Below are 19718 nucleotides of genomic sequence, written 5' to 3' on the forward strand. Positions count from 1 at the left end.
ATCCAAGCCTAGGCTTCATAGGGAGCTTTACAGTTTACAGAGTCTTCTCCCAACATGACCTCATTTGATCCTCACAACCTCTTTGTGAGCAGTGCTCATTATTCCCATTTTACAGATCAGGAAACTGAGACTTAGAGAGAAGTGAGTTGCCCAAGGTTATACATCAAATTAGGGATCTGCTAAGCTGTGAATGTGTGTACTTGGGGTGCCAGGAGCTGGGTCTGGGCCACCACCAGCCCAGGTGCCCACAGCTCATCTTCTTCCCCCCATGGGCCCAATCACAGGTTCTGCCTGGGCCACACCTAAGGTCATCCTCTCCTGCTGCAGCAGAGATGCCTCTCCCCTCCTCTCCACCATGAATGCCAATTTCAGCTCTGATCACATCTTCACCCCAGGGACCCCAGCCAACCTGGGGACTTCCCATCTCTCACCCCTTATCCAGTTTTCTCCACTTTACGAGAGTGGTGGGGGTACCCTCACCCCACAGAACACTGTTCTCAACTTCTCTCTCCCTGGCTTTCCACAGGGAATCAGTTACTGAAGTCTAGTCTCCCTGTGGGATTTCTGATCCCCTCGCTGGCTCAGGCCTCATGCTCTCTCATCTGGTCATAATGACCTCCTATTCAGTCTTCCTACCTATTACTCTCCTCCAATCTCTTCTCCTCACCACAGCCAGAGAAACCCACATTGGCCACTCCCATGCTTAAAACCACCCCATTGCCTTCTGGAAAAAGAGTATGTTCCTTAGCTAGGAACTGAAGGCCCTTTGAGTTCTCGCCTCAGTCAAACTCTCGCCCCCTACTCCTCAACCATCCAAACTGCTCCTATTCCTTACGTTTTCAGGCAGCCCTCCCTGCCTTTTCGTTTCCTGTTCCCTCTGCTGAGAATGACTTTCCCCTTTCTGGTAAATTCCTACTCATTCTCAATGACCCGATTCCAGGTTCTAGAACAAACATTCGTTCTTTCACCAATTACTTATTAATCACCTCTATGTGCCAAGCACTGTTCAGTAGTGACCACAGCTGACAAAACCCACAGCCCTCCTGGAGGTCTAGTGGAATGTACAAGTCCTCATTTATATATAGATAGATAAATCTCTGGACGGGTCTGCCCCCTGGGAGGGGAGTGGCAGAGCACTTTTGTGACCCAAAAAAGATGTCTCAGCACTTAATCCTGAACGAGTTCATTTATTCAAAAGGACAGCTTCTTAAAATAAAATAATAAAGGAGCAACCAACCATCTATCCCACCCTGTGATCTATAAAGGGGTCATTAATTCAAATATCTAGAGGGGCCAGGCAGGTGCTGTAAATGAGTGGCCAAGGTGGAGACTAACTTAGAAGATGGTGTTTGTAGGGCCTTATGCGCATAGTGTGGTTGGATCCCCCGATTTTTCCTGAGAAACTAGAAATTTGAATTTCTGATGTGAATTTAAGTCTCCTGGTTTAAAAATATCAGTAGTTAAATCATTTCTTGAAATAGCATGCGCAGGTAAAACAGAGCTCTATTTGGCTGTGGGCCAGCAGTTTCCGACCTTGGGTCCGTGGCCAGCTTTCCTGGACCTTTCGTGGACACTTCTAGCTGCACCGGGCGGCAATGCGATCGTCTGGATGGGTCCCACCTCCACTGGGGTCCCGGGACAAGATCCAGGTCTGCTCCTCCTGCTTAAACCCGACTGGGCCTGAGGAGCTGGGAGTAGCGGACGCCCTCAAATAACTGGGAATTCTACGTCTCCAAAGGTGTGGAGCTGGGTGGGGCTGGAGACGCCAGAGACGGCTAAAGGCTCTCCTGGGACCACCCAGTGATTCTGTGGCGGCGCGGGAGTTGGAATTCAAGCCCTCTGCCTTCAATTTAGAGCTCCATTCCCCCCAGACTGGGAAAGGTTACTGCAGAGAGGCAGTCAGAGGCGAGAGGTCGTGGGCGTTGTAGTCTTCCTCAGTCCGGCACTCGCGAGCGGCTCGCCAAAACTACAAGTTCCAGCATGCCCCGCTTCGCAGACGACCCTCGTGCTGCCCTCGACTCAAAACAACCCTCTGCTCCCCATTGGATTACAAGCCTAACGTGCTGTTCCATGATTGGTTGCGGCTCTTGTCGCTCGTGAGATCGCGTTGTTGAGGCTGGCCGACAGGTCACTCGGAGCCGCCAAGGAGATTGACTGACGCTCGACTGGGATGTAGGCTGCTCAGCAGATAAAGCCGCTGTCCTCTCGGCTGCGAGGCTTTGCTTTTTAACTCCCCGGCGACACTAGAGTTGGAGGGTTTCCGGCCGGAGGCCATTAGAAGGGACACCCGGAAGGCGGAAGTCCTAGGACGGAAGTGCCGAGAGGAACGGAGAATGGCGGCGGAAGGCTGGATTTGGCGCTGGGGCTGGGGCCGGCGGTGCCCGGGAAGGCCTGGGCTTCCCGGCCCCGGCCCTGGCCCCGCTACACCTGTACTTCTTCTCTTTTTGCTGGGGCCGGTGGCTGCGGATATAACTGACGGCAACAGTGAACACCTCAAGCGGGAGCATTCGCTCATCAAGCCCTACCAAGGTGAGGGCGAGGCCTGGGGCGGGAGTGAGTGCCTGGTGAGGGAGCGGCGGACGGGGTTGGGAAGGGGGTGCCCTCTCTCCTGTACAGAGCAGCTCTGTGGGTTTCCTGCCTCTGGCAAGACTTGTCCTGGCGGGGCCCCCTGCGCATCTGTCTATGCCGGTCTCTCTGCGCGCAGGGGTCGGGTCCAGCTCCATGCCCCTCTGGGACTTCCAAGGCAGCACTATACTCACGAGCCAGTACGTGCGTCTGACCCCTGACGAACGCAGCAAAGAGGGCTCTATCTGGAACCACCAGGTGAGTGGTTCCCAAAAGGCAGACTCTTAAGTCAGCCACTGCTCCCTGTCTCCGCAGCAGCCCAGACCTGTACTTGGTTTGAAGGCTTGCCCCCCCCACCCTGCCCCCTCCGCATCTTGGTCACACCCACCAGTAGTAACAGATAATGGCTATTGAAGCTACTGTGTGTCAGGCGCTGTACTTGACACTTTACACCCTTCTCACTTAATTCCATAAAAAGCCACGTGAAGTAAGTGATGTTATCTCCATTTTACTGACTAAGAAGCTAGGGCTCAGAGTTGAAAGTGCCTTACCCAAAGTCACACAGCCAGCAAGTAGTGGAGCTGTCAGGCTCTCTGAATTGAACCCTCTCAGTAGTGTGATAAATGGAATGAACGGGATTTTTATTGGGTATTTTGCTGTGTGTTAGCCACTGACCTTAACTTGCCTTATTGCATTTAATTCTCACACAGGCTGTTTGTTATAGATGGCTATTGTGACTTTATGCAGAGCTAACACAGACAGGGTAACAGTATTTAAACTCTGATCTATCTGTCTCCCACCCCAGCAATTGACTCGTTGCACTTGACACCCCTGCCATCCCCAACAGTGGAGGAACCCCTTGGAAATACTTGCAGACTCAGTCCCCTTCCCCAGTGCTTGGTTGAGGGTCTCGTCATCAGTGGTATGGAGGGACTGGACTTCTGGGCCATTTTAGTTTCTGTGACCTTTGCTCCAGAGGTCAGGGAGCCTCAAGTGTTACTGGCATGTCATACATGAGCAGTGGCCAAAATCAGCTGCTACACAGACCCCACACTGAGAAAGTATAGGTTAGGAAAGGGGTGAAAGGGGAATAATTTTGGACTGGGTCGCAGCTTGAGGCAGAACCTGCTCCTGCCCCAGCCTGCCTGATCCCAGCATTTCCCCTGGCCTAAGCTGTTGGCCAGTGTCCTAATTTTCTCTGTCACCCTGCTCTTTGGTCCCTTCTGGTTGACGTCTCCATTTAGTTCTGGGAATCCATATTGTCCTTGTGTTGCTTCATCTGCCTGTCCCCTCAGCTCTTCCTCTCCTTCCATCTTGGGGCATCTGGGGTTACTTTGTTCAGCTTTCACTCTGATCCTCAGAGCCTGGGATCGCCTGTGAAAGGATAAACATGCAGTGTGTCTATATAGTCTGGTGCTCGGTGCCTGGCATCTCCTGTCATTTGCCCTGTTAATTTTGTTCCAGCCTCTCTGGGTGCCTTCTTGCCTCAGGACCTTTGCACTTGTTCCTCTGTCTGGGATACTGCCTCCTGGCTCTTCATGCCTGCTTGGTTCCTTCTTCTCTGGAACTGTTAAGTCTCAGCTTGAGTGCCACCCATTCAGAGAGTACTTCCTTAACTACCGTATCTCTTCGGAGTCGCATTTTGTCACATTATTCTGTCTAGGGCTTTCAGATAATTTTTAAAAATGATAATGTAGCCTTATATTTTTCATGGAAATGAGTTCAGTATAGCATTTTTTTTTTTTTTTTAAAGTTACGTACAAATAGTGCTGGAACTGTTAGAAATTGGTTTGGTCACAGGTAACTTAATTATGGTTGTAGGGAGCTGGTGGTTGGCGTTGTCAGTGGCGTGGTGATGTCACAGGGCTGAGAGGATTGTGTGCTTGTCTCCATTGAATTTTCAGTCTGGATTATAATTGTCTTCCTTCCCCCCCCCCCCGTCTCCCCCTTCAGCTGCAGGGACCTTTCATGTTCGGCCGTGTAGATATTCCTTAAAGGGTTGGAATGTTTCCTATGATTCCTGAAGAAATTGCTTGGAACTCTTAGAATTTTCTGCCCAGTGTTTCCCAAGAAACACCTCTTCCTTTATTGGGCTAGAGAGAGGCTGTCTGGACTTTTTCTTGTCCCCTTCACTCATTCCACTTGGGGGAGGCCCTAAGTTAGCAGACACTTCTGAGCACCTGCTGTCTTCCGAGCAGCAGAGATAAGACGCAGCTCTTGCCGTGGCGTGGGGGCGGAGCGGTCCAGATGAAGGAGTGGCCCAGCGGTGCCTCATGGCTGGAGCACAGGACGCGGGGAAGCCCAAGGGGCTGGTCAGGCCCATCCTGAGGGTGTCTTATGTGGAGGCTGTAGCAGTGACATTTAAGCTTTTTTTTGCTTATGGGCTGTCTGAAAGTATGTACCCTCTTGTGCTTTAAAGGTTGATATCCAGGATTGTTTATCATAGTTTAAATATTTGCAAGGGATGTAGTTTCCAGCATTTTTTAAATATTGCTATTTTAAAATAAAACTGTTCAATACTCTTCAATGTATTCAGTGGAATCTAAATATTGCACTTTGATATCCACTCTTTTAATCACTATGAATAAGCCCAAATTATACATCAATTTTTTAAATTAAACTTGTATTTTCATTTCGTTTCCCACACAGAATTTTATCCTAATGCAGTATATTTAATGCTTGAAAATCTTTTATTGAGTAGCCTATCATATTCCTCTGCAACTAAGATAAGTGTAATGATTTAAACTTTTAACTTTGTTGGGACCTTGAAATTGTTTTAATATTTTCTTTGGAATCATTATAATTATTATCGGTACACAGTTGATAAAAAGAAATGCATTACACAATTTTTGAATAATTATTATACAAAAGAAAAAATTTATTGAAATGATAAAGATGTCAATTCTCAAAAAAAAAAAAAAAATCGCTTGAAATGCATCTCAGTGCCGTGTCATCCCCCCACCCGTGTCTGGATGGATATTATTGTGGAAATGAGATGGGCCTCAGCACCACTTCTGCTTTCTGTTTTTATAGGTGTGAATGCTGAGCATCTGTGTTCACTTAAATAGTAAATGGAGATGCAGGGAGGTTGTTATAGCAGGATCCCTCAATATTTTGAACTACTTTTGGTTTATAAACCCAAAATCATGTAGTAGTCTTTCATCAGAATTTTTAATGATGTATCAGCTGACTATTGGATTAGCTCTGCCTTCCACTTAGTTGCAAGCAAAGACATGGAAACCACCCAACTCTAAAATGGTCCGTGGCTGCCTGGTGATTCTGTTTTAGTTGACCTGGGGGAGGGCCAGGGCATTAAGATTTGTGAGCTTCCTCGGTGGCTCAGCTGTGCAGCCAGTGTGGAGAACCATGGCAGTGTCACGTTCTGCCCCCAAAAGCAACTTCTAACTCAGTTCCAGCCCACACCTCACCTGCTTAAGATCCTTCAGAGGCCTTATGTTATCTGTGTTGTGTTATTCTGTCCGCTGCTCTGCAGTCTTCAATCTGCAGCTAAGTGGAGACTTTCTGAGGCCTGGCTAGTCTTGTAGGAATCAGATTCCAGGTCCTCCGCTTCCGTGTACACTCTTTCCTGAAACTGATCTCCCTGCGAACAGGCCAGGGATGGGAAGTAGGTTTTCCTTCCCGGTTCACAGTTGCCCTTCTGCTCAGAGGCATGCCTTGCACCAGCCAGGGGTCTTATCTCAGTGTGTTATTCCAGGTGCAGAAAACCCCTGGGCACCGAAGAGACCATTTGAAATCTGGTTTCTGGGCTGACTTTTGTATTTGTGAGATACGTTGTAAAATTTTTTTCAAATATATGAGGGCTTTTCTAGTTATCTTTTTTTAAAGTTGTTATTATTGATAACTAGTTTAATTTTATCATGGTCAAGGAACATACTCTATGATTTCAATCCTTGAAGGTCTGAGATTTGCAAATGGTTAGGATTTTTGGAAAAATATTTCGTGCGTGCTTGCAAAGAATGTGGATTCTCTGCTGGTTGAGTCCAGCGTGCCGTTTACGTCCTTAGGTCAGGTTGGCTGATTGGGTTCAAGTCGCTCTATCCTTCCTGACATTTTTGCTCATTTTTTTCAGTTACTAAGAGGTGTGTTAAAGTTTCTGTGTGTGGATTTGTCCTTTTCTTTGTAGTTCTGTCAGTTTCTGCTTTATTTATAAAAAAAATTTATGCTTTATATATATATTTATCAGGCCAAAATTTTCCTGGTAAATGGAATCTTTTGTTAAGAAGAATCCCCTTTTAAACTTGGTTGTTGGTATAGCTGGAAGAACTTGCTTTTGGTGAGCATTTGCACACTATACCCTTTTCTGTCTTTTTACCTTCTTTCTCCCATTTCCTTATGTTTTAGAGTTGTCTCTTGTAAACGGCATATAATTAGGCTTTTGGGGGATTGTTTATTTTTATTGTGGTAAAATACATATAACATAAAATTTATCATTTTAACATTTTTTTTTTTAACTTTTAAATTATGAAACTGTTCTGTTCAGTAGGATACACGCTGGCATTGAAACAGTGTTTAAAAATGTAACAAAATGTAACGGCTACTACAAAAAATTAGTTTTGATTATTGTGTTTATGTATCTGCACATGCAAAAGAAAATAAAATTCTTCAAACATTTTTTTACTATGGTAAAATGTACATAACATAAAATATACCATCTTAACCATTTTTTTTTTTTTTTTTGTGAGGGAGATCAGCCCTGAGCTAACATCCGTGCTAATTCTCCTCTTTTTGCTGAGGAAGACCGGCTCTGAGCTAACATCTATTGCCAATCCTCCTCCTTTTTTTCTTCCCCAGAGTCCCAGTAGATAGTTGTATGTCATAGTTGCACATCCTTCTAGTTGCTGTGGGACGCGGCCTCAGCATGGCGGGAGAAGCGGTGCGTTGGTGTGCGCCTGGGATCCGAACCCGGGCTGCCAGTAGCGGAGCGCGCACACTTAACCACTAAGCTACCGGGCCGGCCCCGTCTTAACCATTTTTAAGTGTACAGTTCAGTGGCATTAAGTACTTTGTTGTGCAACCCTTACCACTATCCATCTCTAGAACTTTATCTTCCCAAACTGAAACTCTACATATTAAACACTAACTCCCCATTCCCCGCTCCCCACAGCCTCTGGTCACAGTATTCTACTTTCTGTCTCTAAATTTGACTATTCTAGGGACCTCATATAAATGGAATCATAGAATATTTGTGTCTGGCTTATTTCAATAGCATACTGTCTTCAAAGTTCATCCATGTTGTAGCATGTATCAGTACTTCATTCCTTTTTATGGCTGAATAATGTTGCTGTGTTTGTGAGTGTGTGTGTGTGTGTGTGTGTGTGTGTGTGTGTGTACACCACATTTTATTTATCCATTCATCTGTTGATGGACATGTGTGTTGTTTCCACCTTTGGGCTATTGTTGTGAATAGTGCTGCTATGAACATGAGTATACATGAATGTCAGTTTGAGTCCCCTGGCTTTAGTTATTTTGCTTATATTTTACTTTTTGAGGGCCAATGAACTGTTTTCTATAGCAACTACACCATTTTACATTCCCACCAGCAATGCACAAGGGTTTCAATTTCTCCACATCCTCGCCAACACTTATTTTTTGTTTTTTTGATAATAGCCATCCTAATGGGTGTAAAGTGGTATCTGTGGTTTTGATTTGCATTTCTCTAATAACTAATGATGTCAAGCATCTTTCTTGTGCTTATTGGCCATTTTGTGTATCTTCTCCACCTTTGCCCATTTTTGAATTGAGTTTTTTTGTTGTTGAGTTTTGGGAGTTCTCTATATGTTCTGGATATTAATCTGTTATTGGATATATGACTTGGAAATATTTTCTTCCATTCTGTAAGTTGTCTTTTCACTCTCTTGATATTCTTTGATATGTAAAAGTTTTTAATTTTGATAAAATCCAATTTATTTTTTTTGTTGTCTGTGTTTTGGTGTCATATCCAAGAAATCTTGCTAAATCCAATGTTATGATTTCCCCCATCTTTCTTCTAAGAGTTTTGTAATTTTAACTCTTAAGTTTAAGTCTTTGATCCTTTATTTACTTTTTAAATTAAACTTTTTATTTATTTATTTATAATTTTATTTATTTATTTATTTTCCCCCAAAGCCCCAGTAGATAGTTGTATGTCATAGTTGCACATCCTTCTAGTTGCTGTATGTGGGACGCGGCTTCAGCATGGCCGGAGAAGCGGTACGTCAGTGCGCGCCAGGGATCCGAACCCCGGGCCGCCAGCGGCGGAGCGCGTGCACTTAACTGCTAAGCCGCAAGGCGGGCCCTAAACTTTTTATTTTGAGATAATTGTAGATGCGCATGACTATTCTGGATTCATTTTTCTCTCTGGTCTGGATTTCTTTTAGCTTGCTTAATTTTTATTCCATTTTTTTCTCTTCTTTTGTCTTCAAAGTTCTGTGCTTGTTTCCCAATTTTTTAGTGGCGACTGTGGAGTTTAAAACACGCAGCCGTGTTTTACCAAAGTCTAATTGTAATGTGTACCTCCATCCCGGACAGTGCGAGGATCTTCAAACATGTTAACTCCATTTACCCTGCTGTTGTCATTTATTTTAATCCTTTCTATTTTAAATCACACAAAACATTGTTTTATGCAGTCAAATATTTATTTAGATTTTTACCCTCATATTTACTGTATTCGTTGCTCTTGATTCCTTCCTGAATCTCTGACTTCACATCTGGATCTGGATCATTCTCTTTCTCCTGGAAGGATAAAAGACAGTTTTAATGTTTTTGTTTGTCTGAAAATGTCTTAATTTCACCTTTATTCTAGGAGGATACATTTGCTAAGTATAGAATCCTGTGCTGATTATTAATTTTCTTTCAACTCCAAATATATCCGTCTATTGTCTTCTTGCTGCTAGTGTTTCTGTTGAGAAGGCCAGTATCAGGCTAATTGTAGCTCCTTTGAAGGTAATCTGTCTTTTTTTACTTGTGGTTGCTTTTAAGAGTATATGTTTTTCTGTGCTCGCTCTCCCCCACCCCTTCCTTGTTAATGTGCATAGGTATGATTTTATTTGTCTCCTTTGGTTTTATAAGACTTAAGATTTGTGGCATAATATCTTTGAATCAGTTTTATTAAGTGCTTAGACATCTCTTTAAATTTTTCTTTGCCCTGTTCTCTTGCTACACATTCTGAAACTCCAGTTATACATATCTTAGACTTACTTTCTTCCGTCTCTTACCCACAATTTTGTTGTATCTATTGTGCTTTTGCTCTCTGCTTCATTCTGGGTATTTTTATCTGGCTGGACTTGAGGTAAGTAATTCTCTTTTTATCTGTTTTTAATCTGTTGAAAATCTTTCCATTATGTTGTTAATTTCAGTTATTGTATTTTTTAGTTCTGGAATTTTTTTATAGTGGGATTTTAAAATATTTCAGGGGCCGGCCCAGTGGTGCAAGTGGTTAAGTGTGTGCGCTCCACTGCGGCGGCCCGGGGTTTCCGGGTTCGAATCCCAGGCGTGCACCGATGTACCGCTTGTCAAGCCATGCTGTGGCGGCGTCCCATATAAAGTAGAGGAAGATGGGCATGGATGTTAGCCCAGGGCCAGTCTTCCTCAGCAAAAAGAGGAGGATTGGCAGATGTTAGCTCAGGGCCAATCTTCCTCACAAAAAAAAAAAGAAAAGAAAAGAAAAGAAAAAAAATTTCAGTTAAAATTTCAGTTATCCACCAAAATTCTCAATCTTGTCTTTTATCTCCTTGAACATAGTAAACTAGTTATTTGAAAGGCCAATATTTGGAGTTCCTGTCGGCTTCCTTCCATCTTCCCTTCCTCCCTCTCTTCCTTCTTCCCTCTGGTTTTTGTTCAGATCTTATCTCTTCATGTGCCTGATATTTTTGATTGTGTACCAGATATTGTATTTGTAAGATTTTTTTGTTAAAAAATTTGAGGCTTAGGTGAGTCTGTTTAGTCTAATTTTAGGGATTGAGAGGACTCAAACCTGAGCTACAGCCCCTCGGAGGGCCTTTCTTGTTCATTCTTACTTTTGGGCTGCAGCCTTTGTGGTCCCAACCCAGAGCAAGGATGCGCTCAGCAGGCCTGGGACCTGGATTCTTTGTCCCAGGCCTGAGAGAGCTGGTTTTCATCACCTGTCAGTTGCCCCTCCGGAATCTGCAGATTCTCCCAGAGCCAGTGAACCGTCAAGAACCGAGAAGGCTGATTTCACACCACTTGCAGGCTGTTGTCCAGATGCCTGCTGGCTCCATGCTCTCAGGGGCCGGGGTTGGGTCTCCTCACCTGGGTTCCTGGTACCCAGAGCTCGAATGTGAGTCTGATGAATCAGTGAATGCACAAGCCAAATCACCCACGATGGGATGTAAATTTTTTTATTTTTGATTTGAGTTTTTTCTGATTACAGAAGTAATGTGTTCACTATACAAAATTCAAACATAGAAAGTAAACACTCCTTGAGTTTCTCCCCCAAAGTCACCTATTGTCAATGTTGGTTCATATTCCTTTCATTTTTTTTCTTGCTTTACACATGCACTAATTCCTTTGTTTTTCAAAAACGAGAAGATAGCACTGATACTGTTTCGCAACTTACTTTTCCTCTCTTAGTATCTTTGATGTCTTTAAGTGTAAGTGCTTATGGGTTGGCCTTGGTCTGTTAAACAGCTGCAACAGCCAGATTGTCCCCAAGAAGGCGAGAGCACTCACGATCCCACTGGTTGTTTGAGAGTGTGTGTTTCTCTCCATGCTTGTCTCCAGTGGTGTTAATGTCTCTTTAGTAGTTGCCAATCTGATAGGTCAGCAATATCTTGTTTTAGTTTGCCCTTCTGGTGGGCCTTTGTTTAATCCTTACTCACACACCCATCTGCAGACTTCCCCTAAGTGGATTCTTGTCAAATATGTGTTGACACCTTAGTTTTCATGAGCAACTTCCTGGTGGGTGAGGCCAGGCAGTTTCCCTTGCTGTGGCAGTGCCCAGCTCTGAACTTGATGTTCCTGGCTACCAGGAAGCATCTGCCTCCTCCCGCATTATGGTAGCCCAGAGGCCCCAGAGCATGACCCTTCCAGCCCCCAGCCCTGGCGCTATCACCACACTGGGGCTGGGCTGGGTCCGCAAGAGGCAGGAGGTGTGCTGGCCAAGAGCTTGGGGTTTGGAGTCAGCCAGACCTGGGTTTGAGTCCCTCACTTTGGAAGGTTAGAGGGAAGACAGTGAGGGTGGGAGGCCAGGTGCACTTTGTATTAAAGGCCTGAAGGCCATGGGAGGTATAGAAGACAGAGCACGTTTCCCAGTCAGACAGACCTGGGTGTGGATCAAGACCATCCATTTACCTGCTGTGGACAAGTTATTGTGTCTCTGAATGTGTTTTATTTTTTATAAAATACGTGGCTCAAATAGGGGTAGTAGTCCTACAAGATCCCAGGGCAGAAGCTGTGGGGACGGAGAGAAAACAGGACTAACAGGTTTGGCTGGGGTTGAGGAGAATGGATCAAAGTGTGAGAAGCACCCAGGAGAGGACTGGGCCGGGGTGGGTGGAGTCTGGGCCTCGGGCAGCCTTGGGACCCTGTGGCCTCCCCCTCCCTTCCTGTGGAGAATACTGAGGGGTCTGTTGGTTAGTGGCTTTTGTGACCGTGCTGCCTGGCCCTGTTCTGAGCAGTGCCCAGTGTCACTGGGGGCAGGGCCTGGGCCAGGTCACCCCAGCTGGCAGGAAGGCCCTGGAAACTCTGAGCAGCCCCCTCTGCTCTCCCTCCAGCCTTGCTTCCTCAAGGACTGGGAGATGCACGTCCACTTCAAAGTCCATGGCGCAGGGAAGAAGAATCTCCATGGAGACGGCATTGCCTTGTGGTACACCCGGGACCGCCTGGTGCCAGGTAGGGTGGGGCTCGCTGGTGGGATGTCTGTGGCCACGGATCCTCCACTCTGCACCCTCCTGTTAGGGTGCTGCTGCTCCTCTTTGAGGAAACCTGGACTTCAGGGCGGCTCTGGGGGAGTGTTCCTTCGGGAAGAGGAGCTGCTGGATCCCGCAGCTTAACTCAGTACCGCGTTGTGGCCTGGCATTGTACACCAGCTAAGAACCTGGGAAAGAGGAGGAATCTCTGGGGGGTCTCAGGAGTGCAGCAGAGAGGACTCAAGTTTGAAGCCAGAACTGTGAGGGGACAGCATCTGGCCATGTACTCTGAGGAGTCAGGTGACGAGGGGTATCCAGCCTCTGAAAAACAGGTGGTGACGCAGGAAGGACCGCTCCAGAGGAAGTCTCATGCTCTAACCAAGGGGTCAACAGCTTTCTGTTAAGGGCCAGAGGAAACATTTTAGGCTTCGAGGGCCAAATAAAGTCTCACATAGTCCTTGTTTTTGTTTTTTTTTTAAAATAACCCTTTGAAATGGTAGAATGGTAAAAATCATTCTTAGCTGTAAAATATGTGGCCACACGTCCTCTCTTGCTCCGCCCACCCAGGCATTACTTTGTCCTTCAGGCATCCCGGGGACAACTCCAATTTCTCCCGTTACGAGAATGTCTTCTAATTTCAGGGCCTGTGTTTGGAAGCAAAGACAACTTCCATGGTTTAGCCGTCTTCCTGGACACGTATCCCAATGATGAGACCACGGAGGTAGGCCCCTGCTCTCTCCTGCAGAGCAGGCCAGGCATGGCTGGGCAGTTGGCTTGGGGATGGGGAACGGGACTTCTCCCTGGTCCCTGCACAGAGAGAACCTCCAGGGATTGGGGTGGCGCGTGCCCCTGCTGCCTCCTGCAGGCAGGGCTGGCCATGGAGTAACCGGTGTCTTGGTCTCAGCGCGTGTTCCCGTACATCTCGGTGATGGTGAACAATGGCTCCCTGTCCTACGACCATAGCAAGGATGGCCGCTGGACCGAGCTGGCAGGCTGCACAGCCGACTTCCGCAACCGCGAGCACGACACCTTCCTGGCTGTGCGCTACTCCCGGGGCCGTCTGACGGTGAGCGGGGTTGGAGGCAGCTCTGCCTGCGCTGGTGCTGCGGGGGCTCAGGAAGGCGGGCAGGCTGCCCCCGGGATGTGCTTGACCTGCTGGCTGGCCGCAGGTGATGACTGACTTGGAGGACAAGAATGAGTGGAAGAATTGCATCGATATCACTGGAGTGCGCCTGCCCACTGGCTACTACTTCGGAGCCTCGGCTGGCACCGGCGACCTGTCTGGTGAGTGAGTGGGCTGAGCAAGGCGCTGAGTCTCAGTAGTGACCTTCCCTGGTCTGTCGGGAGCGTGTGACACAGTTGATCACTTTCTTCTGGAAATTCCCTCATTTGGTTCTATGCTCGCCTGGGTTTCTTCCTCCTCTTCCCATTGTCTGTAAATGTCGGCACGCCCAGAGCTTAGTCCGTGAGCCGTGAGCGATCCCTCGGCAATCTTCCCTTCTCTTTAGGAGGTAGGAGGCTTTGAATCTGGACACTGTAGACTCCCAAATTTCCATCTCCAGACCTATGTCACTGACAGGCCTCTCAGCCTTCACATTTTCACAACTGAGGACCACATCTTGCCACAAAGACATAAATGGCACCTCTGTCCTTGCTGCTCAGGCCAAAAACCCTTGGTGTCATTCCGTACTGTTTCTCTCACATGCCACCTCTTATCATTGGCGAGTCTTGCTGGCTTTGTCTTCACAGTGCAGCAGACCACTTCTTGTCCCTCCTTCACTACCTGGCAGGTGCAGGCCACCGTCCTGTCTCTCGGATGACCGCAGGAATCTCCCAAATGGTACCCCCTTCCACACCAGCCCCCAGCAGTCTCTCCTAGCACAGCAACCAGAGCCATCCAGTTAAAACTCTCGTGAGGTTTCATCGCTCCTCCACTCGGAGCTCTGCCATGGCTCTTGTCTCACTTGGAGTCAAGGCCACTGTCTGTCCTGGCTGTGGTCTGCCAGGCCCTGTGTGCTGGCACCTCCCCGCCCCATCGCCTCTGACACATTGCTCCCTGCTCCTCATTGACATTGCCTCCAGCTGTTCAGACACACCAGTGCCCTCCTGCCTCGGGCCTTTGTGCTTGCATCTCCTCAAGTCCTGTCATCTCCTTCAAGTCTTGCTCAGATGTCACTTCCTTAGTAGGCCCTTCCCTTATTCAGAATTGCACACAGCACCCCCTCCGTGCCCCCGTCCCAGTCTGCTGCACACTCTCCCTCACCTTTCTCGGCTTTATTTTTCTTCGTAGCACTTAACCATCTTGGAATCTACCATATAATTTATTTCATTGTCTGTGTCCTCCTCACTGAGTTGTCGCTCCATATGTCAGGGCTCTGTCTTATTTGGCCCACTGTGAGCACTCTGTAAGCATTGGGGTGCCACCAGCCTGTGCAGGCCTCACTGGGCCACCAGGCCTGGGTGGCACTTGAGGGTGGCCCTTGGCCATGCTCCTCATTCATCTTCTCAGGGCCCTCAGAAGGCCCCAGGCCCAAGGCCAGCTCCTCCCCACCAGAATTGGGAAGCGACATGGAGGACCGACAGAGGGCTTGTCTATCCTCAGGATAGACCTTTCCAGGGCCTATAATCCTGTCACTATCTGGGAGCTTCTTCCTCACCATGGAAGTGTCTTCTGAGTCTACTTGGTCCCCAGAGTGTTCATTGTTTTGGGGTTTTATTTTAAAGTTTTTAATCTGGTAATTTCAATTCTATACCCAAAAGAGGGGAGACTGGTCCAGTAAGCCCCCTCATTCCCGTTACCCAGCTTCAGACAATGATTGTGTGGTCATCAGTCATCAGCTCATTGCCAATCTTGTTTCATCCATGGATCCACCATAACCCTTCTCCGTTACCTTGAATTTCATCGGACAGAATCTCTGTCTTATGAGAGGGTTCTGGGAACAAAGTCAAATCTGGGGCACGTGGATTGCTCTCTAAGCTGTTTGGAGAGGCCCAGTGAAGAGTGATAGAGAGGTCCGGGCACATTGTAGTGTCTGACCATTAATCGGAGTGTTGTGAATGCCAGCTCTGCACCAGGGTTCTCACGGGCAGTCACGTGATATGTTCTTAGGTGGCACCAGTCTCTTTTCCCTTGTACACCAGTGAGACTGTTGGGAATTTGAGAGTTGAAGGCATTTTCCCAAATCACACACCCCAGAAGTGACAGAGCTCAGATGGAAACTGCAGTCTGACTCCAGAGTTGTTGCTGGTCCTTGGGCTTCCAGGGCCTGTGCCTGCTGGGCTGTCATGTACTGCTTGCCTCTGCCTGACCTGGCTGCCAGGTCCTTGCTCTTTAGGCTCTCCCGATTCCAGGCCTTTCCTTAGATTCCAGCTGAGCCTATAGCTGGAGTCAGGCTGACTGGGACCCTTGTCTTGGCTCTGAGCCTTGACCTCCCCATCTTAAAAATGGATGATCAATTAGTGACAAGCCGAGGTTCCCTCCTGCCCGTACTGGTTAGACTGGGCCTTTCCCAAGTCTCCTCAGGTAGTCACTGACCATGTATGGGGGCCGAGCCCTCAGCCAGTCGCCGAGTTGTTGATCAGCATCCTGTACTTGGGTCTTTGTGTCAGGAGCGTCTGGCTGCTGCCTGTCATTAGGGGGATCAGGCTTCTCAACCAGCCATAGGACAATGCGCAGGTCCCTTTCTGGCTCTGTTTTCAAGTACATGCTGCCAGGCAGTATGTCTTTTGCATCATTTGTACCTTCTCATTGACCTGCCACCACTCCCATGCGACATGGAGATTATCACCCCCATTTACAAACAAGAAAGCTGACCCTGGATTTAGACCCGGATGATTTTGACTGTAAAACCCATGCCTTTTTCTGTCCACTCTGCCTCCTCCCAGGTTTCTTATTGCTGAGTTCTGGAGGTATTCCAGCCCCTGAATTACTGCCTGCTGGGGGCAGCTGGAGGTCACTGGGAAGAAAACAGACCTGGCAGTGGGCAGGAGCAGGGTTCTCTCTGGGGGACCTGGTCACTTTATGTGGCTGGGGAGGGGCATGCGTCACGTGCCCCAAGGCAGGCTCCAGCCCCCTTATAAGTTAACTCTCTGTCCTACAGATAATCATGACATCATCTCCATGAAGCTTTTCCAGCTGATGGTAGAGCATACGCCTGATGAGGAGAACATTGACTGGACCAAGATCGAGCCCAGCGTCAATTTCCTCAAGTCACCCAAAGGTACGTGTGCTCGGCCCCTCCCGGCCTGGGTGGCTTGGAATGGGGCTAGGGCTGAGGCCAGTTTGGGTTAGTGCCTGTGGCCCATCTGCCCTTGCCTGGTCCAATTGTGGTGGTGGCTGTGGTTCTTGGATGAGCAGTCAGCGCTAATGAGCAGATGTGTGAGCATCTGACATCTGCTTCCTCCTGTGCTTGGTGCTGGGATAATGGCCAGGAAAGCCAAAGGGGCCAGTTTGTTGGTGTAGATGGTGTGAGGAGCACACTGATCCCACATGTGCGTGACCTCAGCATACAGCCTGGGAGGTAGGTCCTGCCACTGGCCAGGGGAACCCATCCCCCAGGTTTCCTAAGCTAGAATGAGGTAAAGGCAGGATTCAAATGTGAGTTTTTGCAAAACGCCAAAGCCTGGGCTCTTACTGTGGCACTAATTAGCCACCACTCCACCCTAACAGTGAGGGTTCTGGTTGGAGAAGTGAAGTCCCTGTGTGTGGAGAAGTCCACCCTAAGAACCCTGAAGTCGTGCCTGTGGGCCCGGCAGGTGATGGAGCACAGGCTCTGCCGGGGCGAGGCCGCTGAGGGGCCTCTCAGCCCAGCCCAAGGCCACCGTGCAGAGTGTGAGCCAGAGTGGAACCGAGCATTTTATTTGACATCTCACTTTTTTTTTTTTTTTAAGTTGTGGGGTTTTTTTGTTTTTGTTTTTTTGTGAGGAAGACTAGCTCTGAGCTAACATCTGATGTCAATCCTCCTCTTTTTTGGCTGAGGAAGACTGGCCATGGGCTAACATCCATGCCCACCTTCCTCTACTTTATATGGGACGCCTCCACAGCATGGCTTGACAAGCGGTGCATCGGTGCTTGCCTGGGATCCGAACCTGCGAACCCCGGGCCACCAAAGCAGAGCGCATGCACTTAACTGCTATGCTACCTGGCCGGCCCCTGACATCTCACTGTTTTAAGATACAACTTGCTTTCAAACATTTTAGGGGGCAAATAAATCCTCCCATACACCACTGTTTTGCAACCTTTAGTTGCAGGGTTTCTGGCTGCCGAGGGCTTTCAGAGACATCATCTGCTCTGACCTGCCTCCAGCGACCCCATGTGGCTAGCAAGGCAGAGATTAACTTGTTTTCAGACTCATTGATCCATTTGTTTCTGTAGCAAACAGTTCCAAAGCTTTCACTCACTGCCTAGCTGTGGCTGGGCACTGCCCCGGGGTTCTGTCTAGTGACTGAGGCGGAGAAGAAGGCAGAGGTGGAGAGAGGCCAGTGATGAGACCGGGTCAGCAGGCCTGCCTGGGTCAGGTTGTGTGGGAACAGAGGTTGTAGGTGGGCTTGTGGCTGGCCTTCCAGCAAGCTGAGAGGGAAGCCTGGGGGCTGAGGTCTGGCTGGGAGGAGGCCTGAATGGACCCCATAATGCAGAGCTGGGGGCCATAGCTGGGGAGGGAGGAGAAAGGCAGGAGCAGAGTGTAGGCCGTGTAAGGCAAGAGGACCTGAGTCTAGACCCTAGCCCCTCCACCACAGGCTGGTAAACTTGAGAAAGTCAGTTTCTGCTCTCAGCTTCCTCTGAAAGGGAGATCATGAGATCCACATCCTAGGGTGGTCAGGATTCCAGGAGATCCCTGTGTGTCAGGGGCTGGTGCCCAGCAGTCATCAATGGTTTTAGTGGGCGGAGGAGTGGTGTGGCCAGAACAGATGGATGGGGTGGAGGAGGGGAGCTGGGAGCCTGGAAGACCCCCTAGGAGCCACCGAATACATCCAAGTGTGAGTCAGGGCACCCTGTGGCCAGGGCTGTGTTTCTCCAGATGGGGACCTCGGACCACTGCGCGGGGTGGGGGGGGCTTGTGAGAGCAGATCCCGGGCCCGCCCCAGGCAGACTCAGGCTCTGCGAGGGAGCCCAGGTATCTGGTTTTCACCAGCTTCTTGTAGCAGAAGGCACTCGGGGCCTCAGTCCCTGGGAACCTCGGTCCCAGTTGGAATGTCCCTCTGTCCACTCTCCTGCCCCTCACTGGTGCAGCTGTGAGAGGACACAGCTTCAACCTGTGGAGGGGTGTGGGCCCTGCTGGGTCCTGTTGGACTGCCCTGTTTCCTGGGGGCCTGCCCATCCTCTCAGCTTGCCACTTCACTCCTCCCTTTGTCCTCCCTCAGACAACGTGGATGACCCGACGGGGAACTTCCGCAGTGGGCCCCTGACAGGGTGGCGGGTGTTCCTGCTGCTGCTGTGTGCGCTCCTGGGCATCATCGTGTGCGCCGTGGTCGGGGCCGTGGTGTTTCAGAAGCGGCAGGAGAGGAACAAGCGTTTCTACTGAGCGGCTGGCGCTCGGCTTGGCTTGGAGAAAGGCCTGGCCTTGGGCCCGGCACTAATGTGAACTTTTTTTTACTGGGATTGTAAAAGAAAAACAAAGACAACCTTATTTCTTAACCGTTTCAAAGATATAATTAAAGTATTTTCCTACATTTGCTTTTTGCCCAGCAGGAACGGGCTGCAGGGCTGGGGAATAAGGGTTTGGCACCCCACAGCTAGGGACAGAGGCCCTGGCCTGTTGCCAGCATCTCAGGAGCAGAGATTCTGTGCCTGGAGCTGGGCCCAGGCCCCCACTGTACTGGGCGGGCGCCTGAGGACGGGAGCAGTGATTCTGTCCTGTGTGTGTGGCAGAAGAGGAGGCCGATTGGGGAACCTGGGCCTTCCTGTTCACCCTCTGAGCTTCTTCATGAGGCAGACCCTCGACTGAGGCTGGAGGAGCAGTTTGGAGGGGCTCAGAGTGTGGCCGTTTTCTAAATAAAGTGAAATAACCCACATCAGCTGGGTAACTGTCCTGAGAGTCTCGCTTTTCTTTTTTTCCAGATAACTCCCAGCTAGCCAGTGCTTTCCAGCTGGCAGCCACCTCCCCTCTGGCCTGCAGCACAGCCCAGGAGGCGGGTGCTGGGCTCCCGGTTTCCTGGGTGGGGAATCATGGCTCTCAGAGGTCAAGCAGGACTCGCTTAGTGTCACACCACAGTGGGGTCATGGGGACAGGACCCTGTGCCATCTCCCATGTGCTCTGGGTCTCTGGGTGAAAGGGTCTGGCAGGGGGA

General features: G+C 48.9%; 1 protein-coding gene across 1 annotated transcript; it reads left to right on the plus strand.

Moving 5' to 3' along the window:
• Positions 1-2147: 2147 nt before the first annotated feature.
• On the plus strand, positions 2148-19459 carry LMAN2 (lectin, mannose binding 2). The gene is made up of 8 exons (XM_004428469.3): positions 2148-2529; positions 2705-2823; positions 12297-12414; positions 13073-13152; positions 13336-13497; positions 13601-13715; positions 16532-16651; positions 18792-19459. Exons 1-8 carry the CDS (start codon positions 2334-2336, stop codon positions 18950-18952), a joined length of 1071 nt encoding a protein of 356 aa, XP_004428526.1. The 5' UTR covers positions 2148-2333; the 3' UTR covers positions 18953-19459.
• The last annotated feature ends 259 nt before the right edge of the window (positions 19460-19718 follow it).

This window comes from Ceratotherium simum, chromosome 4, assembly GCF_057802395.1.
Source record: "Ceratotherium simum simum isolate JZ-2026a chromosome 4, ASM5780239v1, whole genome shotgun sequence".
NCBI lineage: Eukaryota > Metazoa > Chordata > Mammalia > Perissodactyla > Rhinocerotidae > Ceratotherium > Ceratotherium simum.

Coding starts and splice junctions, on each gene's coding strand:
- LMAN2 (XM_004428469.3), top strand. CDS start 2,334: ATGGCGGCGGAAGGCTGGATTTGGCGCTGGGGCTGGGGCCGGCGGTGC. Junction 2,530..2,704: donor GCTCATCAAGCCCTACCAAG/GTGAGGGCGAGG, acceptor CTCTGCGCGCAG/GGGTCGGGTCCAGCTCCATG. Junction 13,498..13,600: donor ACTCCCGGGGCCGTCTGACG/GTGAGCGGGGTT, acceptor GGCTGGCCGCAG/GTGATGACTGACTTGGAGGA.